The 22,056-nt window shown below is 40.6% G+C and overlaps 1 protein-coding gene across 8 annotated transcripts in view; it reads left to right on the top strand.

Annotated features, from left to right (window-relative positions):
• The window catches only part of LOC142151043 (uncharacterized), a 160,374-nt gene extending 138,539 nt beyond the window's left edge, over positions 1-21,835 (top strand). For 5 of the 8 annotated variants that reach the window (XM_075206310.1, XM_075206312.1, XM_075206311.1 and 2 more), the window contains 4 exons: positions 6,528-6,606; positions 6,683-6,800; positions 11,700-11,850; positions 19,927-21,835. In XM_075206310.1, coding sequence (XP_075062411.1) covers positions 6,528-6,606; positions 6,683-6,800; positions 11,700-11,850; positions 19,927-21,338 — 1,760 coding nt within the window. In that variant the 3' untranslated portion in view covers positions 21,339-21,835. Of the gene's footprint in view, positions 1-6,527; positions 6,614-6,682; positions 6,801-11,699; positions 11,851-19,926 lie in introns of all 8 variants that reach the window. The other 3 variants (XM_075206313.1, XM_075206315.1, XM_075206314.1) reach the window with 2 other exon arrangements.
• The last annotated feature ends 221 nt before the right edge of the window (positions 21,836-22,056 follow it).

Genomic DNA, 22,056 nt, shown 5'->3' with positions numbered 1-22,056 from the left:
ACATCTTGTATTATATCATGTTATTATTATATAGGGGAGAGAGGTCTGTACAGTGATATATGAGGAGGAATAAGACAGCTCCCAGCACACACTGTGTATTATATCCATATTATATTATATTATTATTATTATATAGAGGAGAGGGGTCTGTACAGTGATATATGAGGAGGAATAAGACAGCTCCCAGCACACACTGTGTATTATATACATATTATATTATTATTATATAGAGGAGAGGGGTCTGTACAGTGATATATGAGGAGGAATAAGACAGCTCCCAGCACACACTGTGTATTGTATCCATATTGTATTATGTTATTATTATATAGAGGGGAGGGGTCTGTACAGTGATATATGAGGAGGAATAAGACAGCTCCCAGCACACACTGTGTATTATATCCATATTATATTATATTATTATTATTATATAGAGGAGAGGGGTCTGTACAGTGATATATGAGGAGGAATAAGACAGCTCCCAGCACACACTGTGTATTATATCCATATTATATTATGTTATTATTATATAGAGGAGAGAGGTCTGTACAGTGATATATGAGGAGGAATAAGACAGCTCCCAGCACACACTGTGTATTATATCCATATTATGTTATTATTATTATATAGAGGAGAGAGGACTGTACAGTGATATATGATGTGGGATAAGACACATCCCAGTACAAACTATATTATATCCATATTATAGTATGTTATTGTTAGAGGAGAGGGCTCTGTACTGTGATATATGAAGTTAGTCCCCAGTTCACTAATCATCTTCTTTGTTTATTTGTATGACACCACAGATTCTTTTGCACTTGACATAATTGAAATAAATGACATAGCCTACATGAAAATAATAGATTTGTGGTGTGACGAACACCCAGCCTGTCCCAGATACAGCAATCTGGACAGCTGGCAGTGACTGGCGTCACCTTAGTCACTTAGCAATGAATGCACCTTTTCTGCCACCACAAAGGATTTATTATGGTGTCCTTACGTTCACCAGAACCACTTATTAATGTTTCACACTTAAATCACATACAGATGTTGCATGAGCCTCCGTGAGCTTTGTAAGTTTACAATGAATCACTTAGAATACGCTAGATAAAATGTATTTTAATCTGAAAAATATTTCCAAGGTTTACTTGCAAAAATTATGACAAGACATACAATATGTTGCACAAATGAGTTTCAGGAAAGAAAATTAGAGTCACTAACTAGCTAGACTTGATGTGTGTGAGGAAACACAATTGAGAAGGATTGGACATTTCAGTCTTGATAAACCCCCTCATGAAAATGCACAATCTGATGTCTAAAGCAGAAGATTTAAACCTTTTTCCACATAGCCCTCACCCCACGTCCTGTGGAGTTTTAGCTGTCAATTAAGACAGATTGATCTCCCAAATGTCACAGGGCTTTCAAAGTGAGCTAGGGATGTCCTGAGATTGGGAAGTTTCACAGGACCTTGAATTCTCACCTCTGCTTGTAATGCTTAAGTGGTTTACAACTTTGGGGCTTCAAACTCCTCCAAGATCCTTATATATTGTTGGTCTGGCTAATTTCAACAGGTAATTGACACTTGCATAGGTTTCAGACTCATGCCATTTAGCAAAGCACATGCTGAGATTACATTACAAGGTTACATACATTATACATTGTCAGACATGATTTCAACAGAAAATAACAATAACAGTCATTAGCTATACTACATAATCGTCACACGTGGGTACAATTGAGCAGACTAATAAATGGATGGATGCTATTATTCAAACAAATGGCATGGTATGTTGAAAAGCAATTAGCTTCAGACATAACAAGGGACATACAAGGTAGACGGATGGCAGGCAATCGTGAGACAAAAAGGTAGAGGGGACCCTGTCCTTTTGTGCTTACATTCTAGAGACCGTAGGATTAAGTGGGACAATTTAGTTTGAGGTATGGATCAGGTCATTGGGCAGTGTGGTTAGACATGTAATGGAATGAAAGAATAAGCTATACATAGTGATGGAGCAGTTTGTTAAAGTAAAAACAATAGCAAATATCTTCTCTAGCAGAATTTGGACAGTTGCCCCAAGGAGCAGTCAGACCTGTCAGTTGGATGCGAGTTGAGTTCTTTGGAGGTGAAGAAGGGATAAGGAAGAGGGAAACCTCTTGCTGGGAGTGGCGGCAGAGCTGTGTGACTTTGGTTCCCACAATAGTCAGGGAACGGTTAGCTGAAAGCACCAGTATCTGCTCAATGATTCCTTAATGTAAAGTCTACTGGAATTTGGGGTAGCAGGACCTTAAATAAGCTGATTCATGTGTATGAGAGATGATCCAGCCTAGGTCAGTGAAACTGATCAGCAATGAAGAGGTACGGCCTGGATTGAACTTTGAGCCCAGATCGCTTGCTCATACCAGAGATCTCACTAAAATGTGTAGGCCAAAGTGGTTTTTTAAGGCCTTGATCTGAATAGTGGATTGGGCAGTCTCCTGGTTAGAAGCTGGCGGTGAGAGTAGCGGGCTGAGCACGACGTAGTCCCACCAGATGTGCTGGACATCGAGAAAGGCGAGACAACCGTAAAAACAGATGTTCATCAGTAGTATGGTACAGGATGAAAAAAAGGTTGCTCCCTGTTCTCTGCATATTTGGTCAGAGTGTTCGGTAGACCCTTTAAGGTGTGGATCACTGCACTTTACTCTCCACTAGTGGGCGAATGGACAGCAGCACCAAACTAAGTTTGGGGGCAGCCAAGGCCGCAGGTTATATCACCAGGTAGGGTGCAGCCAGCCAGTTGATAGGCTCAAAATCAGCCAGATGTATCGACCCCCTTACTACATTAAAGTACCCCCATGCAGACCTGATAGCGCTCCCTTCTGAAGGTGAACATGCTTTTCTTAGTATACCCCATGAAACGGCCATCTCCCCCCCCCCTTGCCTACCCTACACCCCCTTCAATGCCCACTTCCTTTCCCCTCCGCCCCTTAGCCATTACTATCTTGTTATATTGCAATACATTTTACTGTTTTGTGAGTGACATTGCTGGATATCTACTCTGCTCTGTGATTATTTCAATCAAAATGCTTGTTGTTTTATGTTTATGTCATTCATACTTTATTATGCAATAAAATTTTGAGTTAAAAAAAAAAAAGCAGCCAGATGTTCAACAGGGTGAGTTCCTGGTGACCCTGATGTTAGTTGATCAGCTTGCTTGTTGGGGGGGAGCTGACAGAACCCACAATAGGTAAAGGAGCTACCTTGCATTGCATATCCACTGTTTATAAGATGGTATATTATTATTATCAAGATACCCACTGTTTATTATATGGGGAATTATAATTATTATATGGAGGAGAGGGGTTAAGACAGGTTACAGCACACGCTGCTTATGGTATGGGGCTTATGATGATTATTATTATTAGAGGGGTGTTAAATGAAAGACAGATTACCGTACACTCCACCCCACAGTGTTTGCTGTCTTGTTCCCTGCTGTCTGGCATGTATCCTTATTGCAGAACATTGGTGTATGTCATTTTTCAAAGAAATGTTTTGGGTTTTTTTGTTTTTGTGAGAGATACGGCTTTATATTGTGGTAGCATTTTTAAATATCTATCCTTTTGTATTTGGGTTAGATATTAAAACTAGTAAAAATGTCTTCCATTAGTCAACCCATGATTATTTTCAGGCCATCAAGGAATTGCTATATCCTAAATGTATTCACCAGTTCATCTTGTATTTTTAAGTGCTACTTATGTGCTTACTACAGTTTAGATAAAGGTATAGGGCCTATAATTCATTATCATTATTTTTTTATATATAGCGCCAGCAAATTCCGTAACGTTTTACAATTGGAATTATGTACACATGCAATTTTTTTACTTTTCTTTTTTTAAACTTTTTTAAATGAATGCAACAAAACCCCTGCAATATTCCCTGACATTGTTCAAATTGCAGCTGATATATCAGCTCTTCTTTAATTTGAGAGAATTTTTTGTAAAAAAAAAATCTTATTTATGGCTTTTTTTTACTTTCCTTCTTATTGTGAAATGTAACTCAGACCCACATTTCTGGGAACCTAACTAAAGTCGTGAGTTCACATGTGCAGCTTTACACTGACCCATCATCTAGCTGCTGTAACTAAGCAGTAGGTAGAACAGAACTCGGTCCTTCCTGCCATAATAATACATCAGGTGGGCGTTTCCCACAACCTTACCCTACACCTAGCTTTCCAATGTGAAAAATACCAATACGTGACCGTAAGGAGCCCAGAATGTAGAATCGTCAAGCACTGCAGAGAAGGAGAACCTTGTGCAGAAAGTAGAGAGGGGGGAAGAGTGGTAGAAGACCAGTAAGACACTGACAGACTGATGACCTGCAGTGTGAGGAGCTGCATAGTGAAGTGATTGTTGTACATGTGGTAAGTTTGTTGCAGGAGATGCATATCCATGACGGTTTGCCTTCTGGCGTAACACTTAAGGGGAATTCAATACCTTGCGGTGTGCGCATCATTAATGTTACTACGGTAATTGATGCTCATTATTACCGTTAGGGTAATTTTAACCCGGATTTCTACTCGCGGGCTCCCTGATGGTAATGATGGGCTTGATTCATTAATGATCTTAAATGAAGAGGTATCTTATTTCAGTCTCCTGGACAAAACCATGTTACAATGCAAGGGGTGCAAACTAGTTTTTTGTTTTGCACATAAGTTAAATACTGACTGTTTTTTCATCACCATTTACTAAGCTGCGGGTTTGAAAAGTGGGGATGTTGCCTATAGCAACCAATCAGATTCTAGCTGTCATTTTGTAGAAGGTACTAAATAAATGAAAGCTAGAATCTGATTGGTTGCTATAGGCAATATCCCCACTTTTTCAAACCCGCAGCTTAGTAAATTTAGCCCTATGTGTATGTACTTGATGATTTCTTGGTCCGATGTTATATTAGCAGTGTGCATGTTTTATTGTGTGTCGATTAAAGCCATTATGCCAAACCCTATTATGTAACCCCAGAACAAGTGGTTTACATTATCATCATCATCATCATCACCATTTATTTATATAGCGCCACTGATTCCCCAGCGCTGTACAGAGAACTCATTCACATCAGTCCCTGCCCCATTGGAGCTTACAGTCTAAATTCCCTAATACACAGACAGACGGAGGGAGGGGGAGAGAGAGAGACAGACTAGGGTCAATTTTGATTGCAGCCCATTAACCTACCAGTATGTTTTTGGAGTGTGGTAGGAAACCGGAGCACCCGGAGGAAACCGACGCAAACAGGGGGAGAACATACAAACTCCACACAGATTAGGCCATGGTCGGGAATTGAACTCATGACCCCAGCGCTGTGAGGCAGAAGTGCTAACCCCTAGGCCACCGTGCTGCCCCGACATTATTAATATATTTGTGTTCTCTGCATCGCATTATTGTCAGGTATATTTTATACTGTATGTATTTCTGTCCGTGAGTGGGGCCCTCTTTCTGATCATCAATAATTACTGCATTATCGAAGAAGCATCAGTAACAGCAACAATAGCACATTATTTATTGATGACCGCATACACAGTCCCACTTGTCCTATCAGTATCATCATCATTGTTTATTGTTAAGGCTCCAAAATTAACACAGCTCGGGACAGTCAGCATACAAATCACACAAAGTAAGCATAATAAAAAATACAAGTACACATTTACAAGTGTAAATGATACAAGCACAATTATTAGGATCAAATATATAATTACAAATTCCATAAGTACAAATGAAACATTAAAAAAAATAAAAATCACGAATACGTAGTGCCCTTCTTATTCTACAGGTCTCGGTTACCTTGCTTGACTGCCACGACAGATGTCTGCTCGTTTTAGTTAGTAGCTTATAGTATACTGATTCACAGCATTATATATTATAATTTATGCGCTACTCTAATTATATATGAATACCATCTTATTTATATATATCTATGTCAGAGACTGTACACGGTCACTCTGTAGTCATGCTTGATTAAGGAGACATTTTAACATTAATCCATTTAAATGAAACCGGCAAATAGTACGATAAAGCTGAAAGAGAGGCATGTGCTATATACTGTAAACTTTTTTCTATGGTTACATATAGGACAGGGATTGTATTTGTATAATAGACTGTTGTATTTTTTGCACAATTAATCCCTTTAAAAAAATGTATCTAACACCCAGAATCATCCCCGTGTGTCAGGAGAAATTAGCAGGACCTAGATTCACAACACGGTGCCTACACCTCACTCTCTGATACACGAGAGGAACAATGACCAAAAGATCCTGGAACAACATCATCCAACTGGTGACTGCTGGGAATGGGACATTATACAGTAACACCAGGGGATATATTTGGATGATGACTGTATAATTGTGTGTGTTGCTGGTTACTCTTGGCCCTCGCCATAGAGGTGCGAGGAGAAATACGTAATGTTGAGGTACCGGAGGATGCATTTGGATGACAGCTATATACTTGTGTGTGTGTCATTTCCTAGAAGGTATCAGGATATTACTCTCTATTTCTCCATGCAGGAGGAGGGGAACTTAGAAGTAAACCAGAGTCTGTACAAGGACATGATGATGGAGAATCACCGGCCACTCACATCACTGGGTAAGAGGTGACTATCATTTATTGTAAAGGGGAGAGCACACATTATTCGATCACCACCTATAAACAATGTATTCAGTCACTGTGTGTCTTCCATAGATGGATCCAGTATCAAAAATACCTCAGAAAAATGCCCCCATCCTCTTCATTTACAAGATTGTAAAGAGGAAAATCACTGTATCAAGCAGGAGTATCAGGTAGATGGATTATAGGGTCTTGCCAAATAACAAAGTGACTTCTCACTATATTATCTGTAGAGCATCTGTTGGGGTCTTATACAATGATATTCTTATGTTTAATCTCAGTTAATGAAATAAGACATTATTAATGTGTTATTTCTCCTGCATCCATTTGGGGACACTTAGTACTTTGGGGTATAGTGTAGGGGATCCAAGCGTGCATTTTACGGATCTTAATAAATGTGCATAGCTCCTCCTCCACTATATCCTTCTCCTGCTATGCCTCTAGTTTAGTGTAGTTCCTCAGTATGGCACAACATTTGTTTTTGCTTTAGGACTGCAGGACAGCCATTTTATTCAGTTTGATTTATTTATTTTGAGGCTTTTGCCTCGTGAGGAGGACAGAGCCGGTCAGTTCCGCAGCGCACAGTATTGATGGCTTCATGTTTCTTGGCAACGGCTGCAGAAGAGCAGCCATCGTCTCCCCACACAAAGGGGGAGCGGCAGATGATGAGTATAAACCTCTCCCAGCACAATGCTGGGAGAGAGTTACTTAGGAAGCTGTGGTGGGATCCCAGGGATGGTGCCTCTGTTAGCGAGGACAGCCATTAGGTTTCTTAGGGGGCTGGGTCACTTGGGGATTACTACTGTAATTAAGTCCCTGCTCGATACTGGTTTGGTGGAAGGGGCTTTTCTTCAAGACAACTTCTAATCCAGCCCTGGGAGGAGGTGCTTCTTCTCTCTACCTCCATTTCCTCCCTGGTCATCTCTCCATGTATGCAGATGCCAGAACAGCAGCAATCTTAAAACTCCAGCACTTCCCTTCTCTGTCCTTCCATCTGTAAGGTACAATGTTGTGTGGTTGGTTTTCTGAGTGCTTAATCGCTCACATTTATTTGGCTCTGGGGCTGTATTGCTGTCTCACTTTATTTTCCCTGATTGTGTGCTGCTTCTGTCTTTTATTGTATTTTTACTTCTCTCTGAGTCTATCATGTCAGATAGGAAGAGATCCTCAAGGGCTAAGGCAGGAATGATTTCTGTGACGAAGTTTACCTGTACGTTTGCAACACAAAACTGCCTTCTGGACAGTCAAGCATGGATGCTTTGTGCGCAGCCTGCCAGTCTGCAGATCAGATACCGCGTGCACCTGTCGGCTCTGATTCTGACATGGTGGACGGAGTCCACCTTGGCTAGGTCATTGGCAGACTCAATGGCTGAGATTGCTCATCTAGTCCTTTCCCGAACAGAGGTTGGTCCTTTCAAGGTTGCTTCTCACTCTAGCAGATTGAGGATATTGCTAAATGGGAAGCTCCTCCCAAGGTGGACGCACGTGTGCGTGCTTTTCTAAAACAACTACCATACCAATCTCGATTGCAGCTATACTTAGGAACGGCGTTGACGATCAGGTTGAGGGCGTCCTTAAGTGTTTGTTATATGGCAAGTCGGGATCTGAATTTCAGATTCAGGGTGCTATGGATTATGTGGAGGAGGCAACCCCGGGCGTGGGACTAACTGGGACGCGGATATCTGTCTCTGTGGTCCCAGCCTGTCTGGCTTAAGTCTTGGTAGGCCGATGTGGAGTCTAGAAGCCACGAGTCAGTTCTTTTTCCTGGGTGTGTCATGTTTGGGACTGGAGCATGACAACGAATTTATCCGGCAACAGGAGAAAATAGTGCTTTCCTTCCTGTTAATGTTCCAAAGCCAACTGTGTTCATGTTTTTGCTCCTTTGCCTTCTCCGGCATGTCGAGGAGTCGGCACGCCAAAGGACTGTCGTCCTCCCCCAGGGGTGGTTTACAGTGTGGTTGATGGGCCTTGTTCGCGGACAAGCAATCGGCATAACAGTCGTTCTGCCCAAGGATCTGCTGTTTTGGGACCTGTCTACTCCTCTTCCAGGATCAGTGGTTTCAGACCACCATAGATGCCTGGTGAGGGTAGTCGTTGACCAGGGGTACATAATAGATCTTCTCAGGTATCTCCCAGATGGTTCTTTTCCACAGGGCTTCCAATTGGACAAAGTGTCTTGCTCTGCGAGAGGCCATTATCCACTAACTGATTTCTTCAGAGATGGTTATACCAGTTCTGGACACTCACAAATCTTTGGGGTTTTAGTCCAACCTGTTTCTGGTTCACAAACCCGACGGGTTCATTCAGGGTGATATTGAACTTCAAATATTTAAACTTCCAGCTGCGGGAGCCCAGATTCAAGATGAAGTCCTTGAAGTCGGTAATTCACAGCATGGAACGGGATGAGTTCGTGATGACTCTGCACATCAAGGGTGCGTATTTACATATTCCCATCTGGGAGGGCCATCAGTCCCTTCTCAGGTTTGCTGTTCATTCGGAAATTTACCAATTTTGGGCTGTTTCTTTTTGTCTTTCTACGGCTCAAGCGGTCTACCCTAAGATCATGGCGGCACTGTTGTGGTCCAAAGGATTTCTGATCATACCTATCCCTTCTCATTGAGGCGGAGTTGGCATTGGTGCTTATGTCCCATATCCAAGTGATAACGCAGACTCTGGAGTCCTACGGTTGGATCCTCAATTTCAAAAAGTCCAAATTGACTTTGTCCCAACTGTTCATCTTTTTGGGTCTCCTTTTCCACACTTGTAAACAGATGGTGTTTTTCCATTGGGCATAAGATGGTAAGGTTTCTATTGGCTGTCAGACAGACTTCGGTACACTTCTGCATGAAGGTTCTGGGCAAAATGGTATTGACTTTCGAGGCAGGGCAGTTGCTCAGTTGCATGCAAAGGAGTTTCAGCTGGAACTCCTTTCAAAGTGGAACAGGTCTCGCCTGAATCTTTGACCTTGGTGCCAGTGGATGCCAAACTTTGGGATTGGGTTGCTGTATGTCTTTACGCCAATTTTTAGGGTCTGTGGACCCTGTAGGAATCCAAGCTTCCAATCAATGTGTTGGAACTGTGAGCAGCTCTGGTCAGTGCGAGACAGTTGCTGTGGGGCAGGGCAGTGAAGATAGTCGGACAATGCCAGGGCCGTGGCCTACCTCACTCACCAAGGAGGCACCAGGAGTCTTCTAGCCAGCGAGAAACATGCAGGATCTTTCATTTTGCCATCAGAGATTTCTTCATCTAAAGAGTGGAAAATATGAGGCAGATTTTCTGGGTAGAAAGACAATTAACCCCAGCGAATTGTCTCTGAGGTGTATTGCGAGATTGTGGAGAGATGAGTTCAACCATATGTCGACATGAGGGCGTCTCAGTTGAACTACAAGGTGGAGGTCTTCTGCTCCAGGGCCAGATATCCTCGGCCTGTCTTGGCAGGTGCCATGTCCATTCCCTGGTGATTCCATCTGGTTAACCTGTTCCCTCCGTAGCCATGCTTCTGATAATCTTGAAGAAGGTGAAGAGAGAAGGCGTTCCCTTCATTCTGGTGGCTCCAGATTGTCCTCTAAGGGCCTGGTACACCGACGTTCTCTCAGTGGCAGTGGGTCAGTCATGGCATCTGCCTCTCAGACCATACCTGCTAAATCATGGACAATTTTTTCATCATAGTTTAGAATATCTGACTTTAACGGCCACGATCCTATAAGCGATAGGCTTGTTTGTGTGTATGGTGCAAACCATGTTTCTGGCTCTGGAGCCAAGTTTGGCCAAATATTATCATAGTGTCTTGAGGATGTATATTGCCAGGTGTGAAAGGAAGGGGGTTCCCTACCTAATCTTTTCGGGTGTCCAGGCTATTTATGTTCTAACAGGATGGCCTGGACACTGACTTGCGCCTTAGCACTTTTCAGGTACAGGTGTCGTCTATTTCTGTCTTCTTTCAAAGACTACTCACTTTGATCCCTAATGTGCAGAAGTTGTTGCAGGGTTTATTTCATCTACAACCTTCGTATGTTCCTCCAGTGGCTCCTTGGGATTTAAACTTGGTGTTGAATGCTTTGCAGCATTCCCCTTTTGAACTCTTGGACTCTGCGGGCTTGAAATTTCTTACATGGAAGACTGTCTTCCTTTTGCCCATTTCTACAGCTAGGAAAGTTTTCAGCAAGTCTCTTATCCTTGTTTTTCATCTTCATGACCAAATCTTCCTTCTTTCCTAAGGTGGTATCCAGATGCCACATAAATCACAATTTTGTCATCCCTACTATGACCAGGTGTAGATCTTCAGAGGATGAGGCTGCTCTTCATTCTCTGGATGTGGTCAGAGCTTTTCTTACTTATATGAGTAGGGCCCAAGACGTGCGCAGGACTGTAGATCTTTTGGTCCTCTATGATGTGCAAGAGGGACTGGCCGGCCTTTAATGTTACACTTGCTAGAGGTATTATAGCTGTAGTCTGTTAGGCTTGTGGAGCAGGGCAGCCTGTTCCTGAGACTCTTTGGGCTCACTCCACCAGGTTGTGATGACTAAGCAGCTGTGTTGGATGGCTACCTGGTCCTCTGTTCACACTTTTACCCAGGGATGCCAGTTTTGGTAGAAGGGTGGTTTGTGCCGTTACTTCTGAGCTTTCCCACCCATGATGACAGCTTTGGGACATCCCCAATGTACCTGTTGTCCCCCAGTGGATGCAGGAGAAATAGAATTTTTAGACTTACTTTAAATTCCATTGGGGGACACCAGACACACACCATTGACACCCTAGTTTCTCCTTTTGTGCGCCATGTTATGTTATGTTTTGTTTATTCAGAAGGATGTTGCTGTTCCCTCCATTATGTTAGTTCCCTTCTCTAGTTGTCTCATTTTTGTGGGGCTTAGTTAAACATAAACTGAAGGCCTAACAGGAGACTGGTATATAGGGGGTGGAGCTATGGACAACTATTAATATTCTTAAAGTTCCTGCACGCCTGTATCCCCTACACTATACCCCAATTTACTCTGTGTCCCCCAATGGATTTCGAGAAATGGATTTAACGTAAATACAAAAATCCTATTTGCATTGTTTTCTCGGTTATATAGGGTGAAGACCTGACTGATATTAAGATAGACAATATAGAGGGTGAAGACATGGCTGATATTAAGGTAGAAGATATAGAGAGAGAAGAAGAGAAGTATATGAGGGGTGACCAGCAGTATAAGGAGGAGGAAATCCCTACAGATATCAGCACAGGTGAGTAACAAACACTTATTACAGAAAAGAGTCACACATTCTCCTTGTTCATTCCCTGCAACAATCTCTTATTCTACACCCTCTTCTCTCATTATAAACTATTGAGGAAAAAGTATCTTCCCAGTGAGGGAGTCAGGAGCCGTCAGCTACTATTAGCCTCTTGTTCTCTTCCTCACGTCATGTTATTGTGCGCTACCAGCCAATCTGATCAGTCTCCTCACACTTTCTGGTGATTCTCAAACATCAAAGGGACAATGCTATACTGATCGAATCTTGGCGAATGTGATGAGACACTGTGACATTACCCATAATCCTTGCTACGCACTACTACACGTGGCATTGCCCAATATCTTGTGTAATAATACCATAATGTTTGATTCTCAATATATGTATGCTAATACTAAAGCGTATAGCAGGTAATTCCCTTTCCCTAAGATCACATCACAACAGACACTTCACACAAACTGCACCTTCAAGACTCCATTGTGTGTGAGGCAGTACATGGATGGGCATTGTGATTGGGCATTGTCACTGGTTAATAAGGTGTCCTCTCCTATGATGTTGGCTGGGCAACGTGTACACTTGGGAAATGTTACTCACCAAAGTCTGCATTTTGGTTGAAGCTGTCCAATGTGGTTGTACAATCCGCATGTCACTGTGGCTGGTTCTATGCAATGTTTAAGCCATGTTTTATCTGTTCAACTAGAGACATAATTGCTGTTTGTACATTTATATTTATAATAAAGTGTTCTTAGTTTGCAAATTAAAATAGAAAGCAACTGAACAGCACTAATATTAAGAAAATGTTGGGCCATTATAACATGTCCCTCAAGGAAAAGGCAACAAGGGGGTAAATGTATCAGACCTTCTCAAAGGAAAAAGTGGAGGTGTTTCCATCGTAACCAGTCAAATTGTAGCTATCATTGTCTAGATTGTACTAGATAGGTGAATAGGTGATTGCTAGAATCTGATTGGTTGCTGTGGGCAAACATAAGAAACAATACACAAGTTTCTGGTATGGAGGCACTCTTCTCGGTACACACTGATTCATTTTAATTTCGAGTTTTATTTGTATTCATTAAAACTTTTACCAAAGTACATTTGTATGCAAAATATTTATTAAAATAATAGTTACAGAAAATGTGATGAAATATAGTAATGTGAAGTTAAAATTGGTTGAAACTTCTTCAATCAGTAAATGATTGAAGTTTTAAGCAGTAGAGATCTTTATAGTTTTGTTTAATAACTATTATATTCTATATTGGATCTTGTTGGATTGATCTTCCTTTATTTTTATTATTATTTCTAGGGAAGGATCCTATTTTGTAATAAAATGTCAAAATCAAAATGGTCTCTGCTGCTTGATAATTGTTTGGGAATGAAACTAACAATGCAGAATTATGGGCTCACTTCAATATTACCATTGTGAATCCTATATCCCTTATGTAAATATTATGTTTCCACACATTATTAAATATCCTTATCGTATAGAGCTTAGTTCAATAGCTATTACCCCCACTGTAGTGTACAATTGTCCATCTGTGAGCAATGATAAAGGCTTCAATTGAGTATTAATCACTGCCGTCGTGTAGTACTGCAAATCCATCAACAGCCAAACTTCTCTCAATAGTTCTGTCAGGCACCGTCCCCGCTGATCGCTGACAGCCGGGAACTGACACCCGACTTCCGCCGAGCGGTCTCTTGCTTAGCAACAGTCCCGCTGCGGCTTCCTGCTTGGCCATCGGGCGCATGCGCCCTGCCTCCGCTATTACTCCTCAGACGCCGCTCCCCGGAAGCCCTCCAATCAGGTACTGTCCCTGGCTATTTAAATCTTTAGGGTGCCAGAGTAACAGGTCCTTTCCTGGTGTTCCTGGTTTATATACTCCTGCAGTGTTCTTTGTATTCCTGTCTCCTCGTTGTAACCCGGCTCGTTTGACTACTCTTCATTCTGTGTCACCCATTCTGCTCCACGACCTCGGCTTGCTCGACCATTCTCTGGATTTTCCCTGGTACCTTGCATTCCCGATTTGGCTTGACCCGGACCGTCTGACCCCGCTACACTACACCGGCAACTGGCTAGCAGGACCGCGACCTGCGTACCCTGTGCAGCGAAGTCCAAACCTCCTTGCGGGGGTCCCTGGCGAATACCAGGGGTACGTTACATTCCGCACCTGTTAGTTCAGTAGCGTCAATACCGGTTAGTGCCCTGCTCTCGTTCTCCTCAAGAGACCACGGCTTGACAAGTTCATATATTCTTTTACAGCCGGATTACGTTGGATATAGGTGGAGCAATGCTATTTTAATGTCGCCTTCAATTATATATAATATATATATATATCTTGAATTCCCCTAAATCTTCTGCTATGTTTAATAATAGTATCTATTATCATCTATTGTTAGTTCTAGGTCATTATTCTAATGGTTTATTATTATCTCAAATTAAGTGGGCTATCAACACTACTTCAATTATATTGTTATATTAGCGCTGCAGTATCCATGTTTTATGAACTAAGTTACTTATGCTTCTGCTGCTGCTCGTCTTTGACTTATAGTAAAATCAGCAGACCTATATATCAGTTGTGTATCTTTTTTGCTAGCCAGGATATGGTCGAAATAAAACACATTGTAAAGCTCCTATTCACATACGGACAGTTATCTCACTGCCTACTGGCTTCACATGTATGATTCCTTTCACTCATTTCATTTATTTCTAATGTTTGTACCACTTATCAATGGATATTTATTTATCTGTCACAGTGCTATAATGTGCATATGACACTATTTGTGCAGTTGACTAACTCACTAGGTCGCTATAGGGGCTTTCCATGAGAAGATGAACCTGACCATTGTTGTTTCAGAATCATTAACAAGGTTGTTATTATTATTTTTAATTATTTTGTTAGTAAATGCCTCAAATTTAATATTCCCTGAAGGAAAAATAATTTTGCAGCAACATTTATTGTCTTAAATTATGGTAGAAATAAATATGTAGGTAGCTGTCTACTGAATAATTTTTGTTTCCAAAGTTGCCACCATTGCATATGCATCAGCTGTTTGTGTTCAAGATGCTATTTAAAGGTGTTTACTTCAAGATTCATTTGAGAGTTTGTATTTAACTTGCAATAACAGTGCTTTAATTGTCCTGCCTGTGACAGAAAACATACAAAAATTTTTGCAGTGAGATAATGGTTTTGAGATTAAGGGCTAGATTTACTAACAGGCGTGCTTGGCGGCGTGTTTGATCCACCATGCATCGCCGCGTTTTTCCGGCGGGTTTGCATGTCAAACAGCCGGATTTACTAATGGGCGATTTTAAGCTTCAAGATGAATCCGCCGGCGATGTAACGGCGGTATGCAAGCCTCAAAGCCGGCGGCGGCTTTAAAAGAAACATGGCGCTTTTGCCTTAAAACGTGGCGGTTTCGTGTGATGGCAGGTTTTTGGAAAAATACATCATTATCATACAGGGTTACTATTGGCTACTTTCTGTATAAGGACATTTGACGTCACAAGCACTATATAAATCACAGGGTTTACACATTTTCTTTGATAGGGTTTTGAGGAGTATAGAGAAAGGAGCTTGGAGGTATTAGTATTGTGAGTGAGGTGTTTTGCTGGGTTCTTTTTCTGCGATATCTGATTGGAGTGTGAGTAGTCCTGTGTTATTTTACAGTCCTTGTTGCTTTATTTTCTGAGTTCATTTCTATCCTGTTTTTTTTGGTAATTGTCTAGTCTTTTATCTCTGTTACTTGTGTTTGAGTGTTTCAGTAGTTAGTCTAGTTTGTCCTTTGTGTTTGTCAGTAGTTCACTGTTACTTGTTTTTGTGTATTACTTGTGATTATGGCCAGATATAGGAGGGGGGCAGAGGCTATGGAGATGGAGGGGACAGAGGAAGTTGAGGAAGGGTTAGAGGAAACAGGACAGGGCAGGAAGACCAAGTCAGGGAGGAATGTAAGATTTTCTCATGAGGAGAATTGTGTGCTGGTGCACAATATAGTTCTCTGCTACGAAGTAATATTAGGGTACCTGGTAGCCCGCACTCCGCTAAGGCGGCGCCACCAATTGTGGGCGAATATATGTCAAGCCGTAAATGCAGTGGGACCATTAAAGCGGTCAGTGGCTCACTGCCGCAAACGCTTTTCCGACAAAAAGCGTAGACTCAAAGAAAAAATGGCTGAGGAAAGGAGGGCAGCAAGAGGAACAGGTGGTGGTCCACCACTTCGTGTGGAATATACCACGTATGAGGAAGAGCTGCGCCACACACTGCCACGTGAAATTGCAGAGGGGGTTAATGTCCAGGACACGGATGCACCTTCTTTTGCACAACAAGCTGGTGAGTTGTTTGCAATTTTTACTCTAACTGGTTTGCAAGTACACATGTATTTTTTTAAATTTTAAAATTTATTTGCAAAGCACAATATCAAAGTACACTCTATACATGTGTAAATGATTGTCACTGCTAATATAGTGTCTGTTTTTTCTAACATATCCAGACGCGCTTGGAAGAGACTCCACTCAGAGTCCAAGGTCAACTCCTCCACCTTCTGTCAGGGATTGTGCACCTGAAGAACAAGCAGCGGGTGTAGCCTGTTTGGGGGAGAAAAAGAGTTGTTGGGTTTTTTTGTAAAAAAAATGTTGGTGTAAATGTTATAGTGTTTGTTTTATATACGGTTTGCAAAAACAGCTTCATGTACTATACAGAGGGAGAACTAAAATAGTAATAGCTAACCCCAAATCTATGTCTTGCGACATTTTGCTACCAGCACCATCAAAGTTTGCATTAAAAATGATTTACATTTATATCCCATTACTTTAACACATAGGCAAAATGAGATTGTATTCCAAAAATAGATGAGTAGCATCCTTAAGCAGGTCGCAGAGGAGAACTAATCAGGAAGGTAGACATTGTTAACCATTCTTTAGTTGTAAAATGTTATGTTTTTTTGCCCAGTGTCCAGGATGCAATTGACAAACATGTTAGTTCCTATATACTTACCTTGGTTATTTCACCACAGGAACCTCAGCATCTGTGCAAAGCCAGCGCCAGTCTGCGCTGATGTCACCTTCTGACGACGCACAGGAAGACACAGTCATCACTTTAGAGATGGTAGATGTCCCCGTGTCTACGCGCTAGGAACAAGCAACTGGCCCTGTGGAACAGTCATTCGAACCACAAGCTGCACCTCCTCAGCTGGATGCAGGGCAAGAAATGGCCCAATCCATTGCTAATTTCCAGGTCCTGCAGTCTCAGTTTATAGACACTCAAACGAGACATATGTCTCATATTGTGGGACATTTGAGGCGTTCCTACCGCAGTACTAGCCTCATTCCTTCGGCATTAAATCGTATCGCTGCAGCTATTGAGCAGTCAAATGTCAGCATGATTCAAATGACTGGTGCTGTGGAGGCCTTACACACCACAGTAAAGGAGGTCAATGCCAACTTGAATCGTATGGCTGCCCAAATTCACCAGGACATAATGGTATGGTTACCTTTGCCAGTGTCCTCTACTGAAACCAGTTTGGCTAGTACACCAGGACGCACCGTGCAAAGTACTCCGCCAAGGAGAGGTGCTCGCACGAGGGGGGGGCAAGGAAGAGGAGAGAGTGTCACCCGAACCTCTTCTGTGCCTGCCAAAAGTGACAGATAGGCTAATGTGTGTGGTTGTAACTAACAACATGTAAAATAATTTGTTTATATTTTGTAAATCTTCTTATTTTCTGAGTTCTGGAAAATGTTGCACTATTTACAGTCTGTTACATTTCTGTTACATGAACCCTGCACACATTAGAATTTGAGTGTGTACATTGTGGGGGATGCAAAACTCATCTATACTTGAACTTCTGTACCACAATTGTAACTTCATTAAAAAATGAGTTCAATTTACTAAACATCAAGTTATTTTCCAATGGGGTAGCGGCCCAATTTAAGAATAGATTTACAATGTGGAACCTGTGTTTTATGAAAGAAGACTTCGGTGTGGAGGGACAATGGTACTTCTTTGCCACATCCCATGGCAAGGGGGCGGCGGTTCATGGGATAGGAGCCGTAGTAAAACGTGCTGTGTGGAGCAGTGTAAAACAGCGCAGATTTCAGGTCGAGAATTCTAAAGACGTTTCAGCACGTACGCTCGTCAGTGACAAATGTGGAAATCATATGTATCACTGCTGAAGAAATCAAGGAAGTTCTAGATCAAAGATGGAAAACCGTAATTGGTGTTGCTGGGTTACAGTCACTGCACTATCTGCAGGGTCATAACAGACTGACTTTGATTTTTGGGCACACTTTTTAGTCTGAGCAAAAAATTTTCAAAGTTTTCAAACTATGAGTTTCCCAAGTGTAGTCTGATTCTGAACCTGACAGTCCTGAAGTTCGTGCTTCCAGACTGGAAGTTATTCAAATACAGCCTCCTGAAGTTGCCGATGTAACAGCAGGGACATTTTTGCTGGTACAGTTCAAAACATCTTCCAGAAAAACCACTCACTACAGATATGCTGGCATTGCACAGAGCTGCTGTGAAGATGACGGTTCAGTGAAAGTAATGTGCTTGAAGGTTGTTGAAGAAAGTGGAAAACTGTTCAAAACAAATGAAAATTATATTAATTTTGTAAATTTTAATCAAATTCTTGCAGTGTTACTTACACCAGTTCTTTAATAAGTGAGGTATGTTTTATGAGTTTCCTGCTATGGTAGATATGTTTGAACAGGGTTAAAAGTAGAATGTAAAAGCAAAAAAAATGGTACTCAAAACTAATATTTGTAATAAGATTAAAATGATAATTGACAGAAAATGATTATATAACAATAGAAGTGCACTGTTTTTGTTTTACATACATAATATAGGTGTTACTGAGAATTCTTTTGCAATGTGTCCCACCCGTGGGAAAATAAAAAATTATTATTTTGCATAAAACTAATACTTTCATCTTGTTTTATTGTAACATATTCTACACCAAGTTCTTACTTCACAATGGGTAAATTATACATTTTATACCACCTGTACATTCGCAGAGATTGTATGAAATTGCTCGCTATGTGAGAAGGTATGTCTACTTTCTGTCCCACCCATGACGCAAGTTTGAAAATCAATATTGCCAAAACTAACGGTGCAAATAGAGTTACCATACACATCTTCTAATACTATGCACACTGTATGTAAGCTACCATAATAATGTAAATATACTTCATAATATGAGAGAACCTCTTTTGATAATAAAACCTCAGTGCAAGTGTCCCATCTGTGACAACGGAATGCCCCTATAGTAGTTTCGTTCCTGTATACAAGTGGTTTCCAAACTGTGTGCGATCTAACAAGGGTGCCTCGGCCAGAGCCAGTGGTAAGCAAGGAGGGGGACTACTTGGTAATTATTTTGGCTTACGGGTGCTTTGAAAAAATTATGGAGGCCCTAAGGGTGCCTTGAACTGAAAAAGTTTGGAATCCACTGCTGTATACCATTCATTATGTTGCTGTAGATGTATAGCATTATGCTGATAAAGATTGTTAGATTATATTATCTCTGATCTCAGTTACATAGTTGTAGCGGTTTAGTCATCCCAGCCAACATTGCTGATTTATCCAATTAAGTTTCCTAAAAATTGGCGTCCTCATACGCTTACCACCAACGTACACTTCACATCTCGCTTTATCTATGTATTTACCGATTGAAGAATTGAGGATTCCTAGGTTGTAGTTTTTAACTTCACATTACTATATTTTTGTGTCATTTGCTCTGAATTATTATTTTAATAAATAGTTTGCATACAAATGTACAGTTTGGTAAAAGCTTTAATGAATGCGGATCGTAAAGAGTGCCTCTATATCAGAAACTTGTGTTTTCTTATGTTTACTATCTAATTTCAGAGAGAGCACCACCAATGAATTGAAATTAAGTGGATTGTTACAGACAATATAATAATAGAGATGTCTATTGATGTTCCTGTGTGGATGACTAATTTATGTCTATGTTGGTTGCTATTGGCAACACCACCACTTTTCCTTTTTAGACGGTTTGATACATTTGCCCCAAGATGTCTATCTTTATATATTTTTTTATGTATCTCTATCTATCCCTATACAGATGAACAGAAAAGCAGGAATACCTCGGAGGGACTTCTCATTTTTCCTCCGGAATTTAAAACAGAAGATTACAAAGTCATACGAAATTCTCCAGGAGAAAACTGCATTGATAAAAATATACATCAAATACTTTTTAATGCAGATATATCTTCTGATCCATCTAATTATGAGGAATGTTCTATAGATGACTTGAATATTACTACACATTCTACATCTCATGGAGATGATAAAATGTTTTCCTGTTCTGAAGTTGATAAATGTTTTATAGATCAGTCAGTCTTTCTATGCCATCAGCAAACTTATACAGGTGAGAAAACATTTCCATGTTCTGAGTGTGACAAATGTTTTACACATAAATCAAATCTTAGTATACATAAGAAAATTCACACAGGTGTGAAACCATTTTCATGTTCTGAGTGTGGGAAATGTTTTGCACGAAAATCACAACTTAATAGCCATAAGAGCATTCACACTGGCGAGAAACCATTTTCATGTTCTGAGTGTGAGAAATGTTTTGCACGAAAATCACATCTTGTTATACATCAGATAACTCACACAGGTGAGAAACCATTTACATGTTCTGAGTGTGGGGAATGTTTTACATGTAAATCATATCTTGCTGTACATCAGAGAAGTCACACTGGTGAGGAACCATTTCCATGTTCTGAGTGTGGGAAATGTTTTACGCGTAAATCGAATCTTTTTCTACATCAGAGAAATCACACAGGTGAAAAACTATTTTCCTGTTCTGAGTGTGGGAAAAGTTTTACATATAAATCACATCTTGTTACACATCAGAGAATTCATACAGGTGAAAAACCATTTTCATGTTCTGAGTGTGGGAAAGGTTTTACACTTAAATCATCACTTCTTACACATCAGAGAAGTCACACAGGTGAGCAGCCATTCCCATGTTCTGAGTGTGGGAAATGTTTTACATATAAATTGTCTCTTGTTGAACATCAGAGAAGCCACACAGGTGAGAAACCATTTTCATGTCCTGAGTGTGGGAAATGTTTTGCACGAAAATCACATCTTGTTGCACATCAAATGACTCACACAGGTGAGAAACCATTTTCATGTACGGAGTGTGGGAAAAGTTTTACATATAAAACACATTTTGTTACACATCAAATGACTCACACAGGTGAGAAACCATTTTCATGTTCCGAGTGTGGGAAATGTTTTGCACGTAAGTCGAATCTTGTTACACATAAGAGAACTCACACAGGTGAGAAACCATTTCCATGTTCTGAATGTGGGAAGAGTTTTACACTTAAATCACATCTTCTTACACATCAGAGAAGCCACACAGGTGAGCCACCATTTCCATGTTCTGAGTGTGGTAAATGTTTTACACACAAATCAAATCTTAGAAGACATCAGAGAAGTCACACAGCTAGAGGCTTATAGAATATGATTTAAGTGTGTTTTGCATACTTTTTACTCTTTATAGTTAATAAGTAGTTTAAAAACTGCACTGTACATATATGGACATAATATGCAATTAAGTACACAAATAAGGTAATAAAATCTTGATTGCCAATCAAGATGACTTGTTTTTTTAAATGTTATTTAAAAAAGGGGAATAAATGAAGGAAGGGGATAGTCTGTATACATTTTGGAGGGGAGAGTGTGACAGGTCTAACAAAATGACTGCTGGAAACCCATTTTGACGACTGTACTTTCATGTGTGTATTGCTGTAAATGTTTATATAACCAAGTGATTTTGCAATACTTATATAGATTCAAAAGATCGACTAGAGCAGTATAAGCATGAATAGGGTTTCATGAAATACATTGGAAATATGTCAGAAAATATGCAAGATCTATATAATAGAAATCTATCCATAAGTGATTGCACTGGAATAAAAAAAAAATCTTAATGTTTCCTCTTCTTTTTTTTTTTTTTTAAATCCAAATACACATAACATCACACAAAGAGATAGCCAGAAAAGAGGAAAAGATGAAGGAAAGAAAAAATAAGGGTAAAAACAGGAGGTCAGGGAGGGGGTGGGGAATATGAGCAACTCTTCAAGTCATCCTCTGATAATCCTGCGGGGACTGTGAATATCTGCCAAGTCACCTAAATAATCATTTGACAGGTGCATCTGCAACTAGATCCGAAGCA

This window comes from Mixophyes fleayi, chromosome 4 (genome assembly GCF_038048845.1).
Source record: "Mixophyes fleayi isolate aMixFle1 chromosome 4, aMixFle1.hap1, whole genome shotgun sequence".
In the NCBI taxonomy this organism is placed as follows: domain Eukaryota; kingdom Metazoa; phylum Chordata; class Amphibia; order Anura; family Limnodynastidae; genus Mixophyes; species Mixophyes fleayi.
This window is presented reverse-complemented; position numbering and strand designations above follow the sequence as displayed.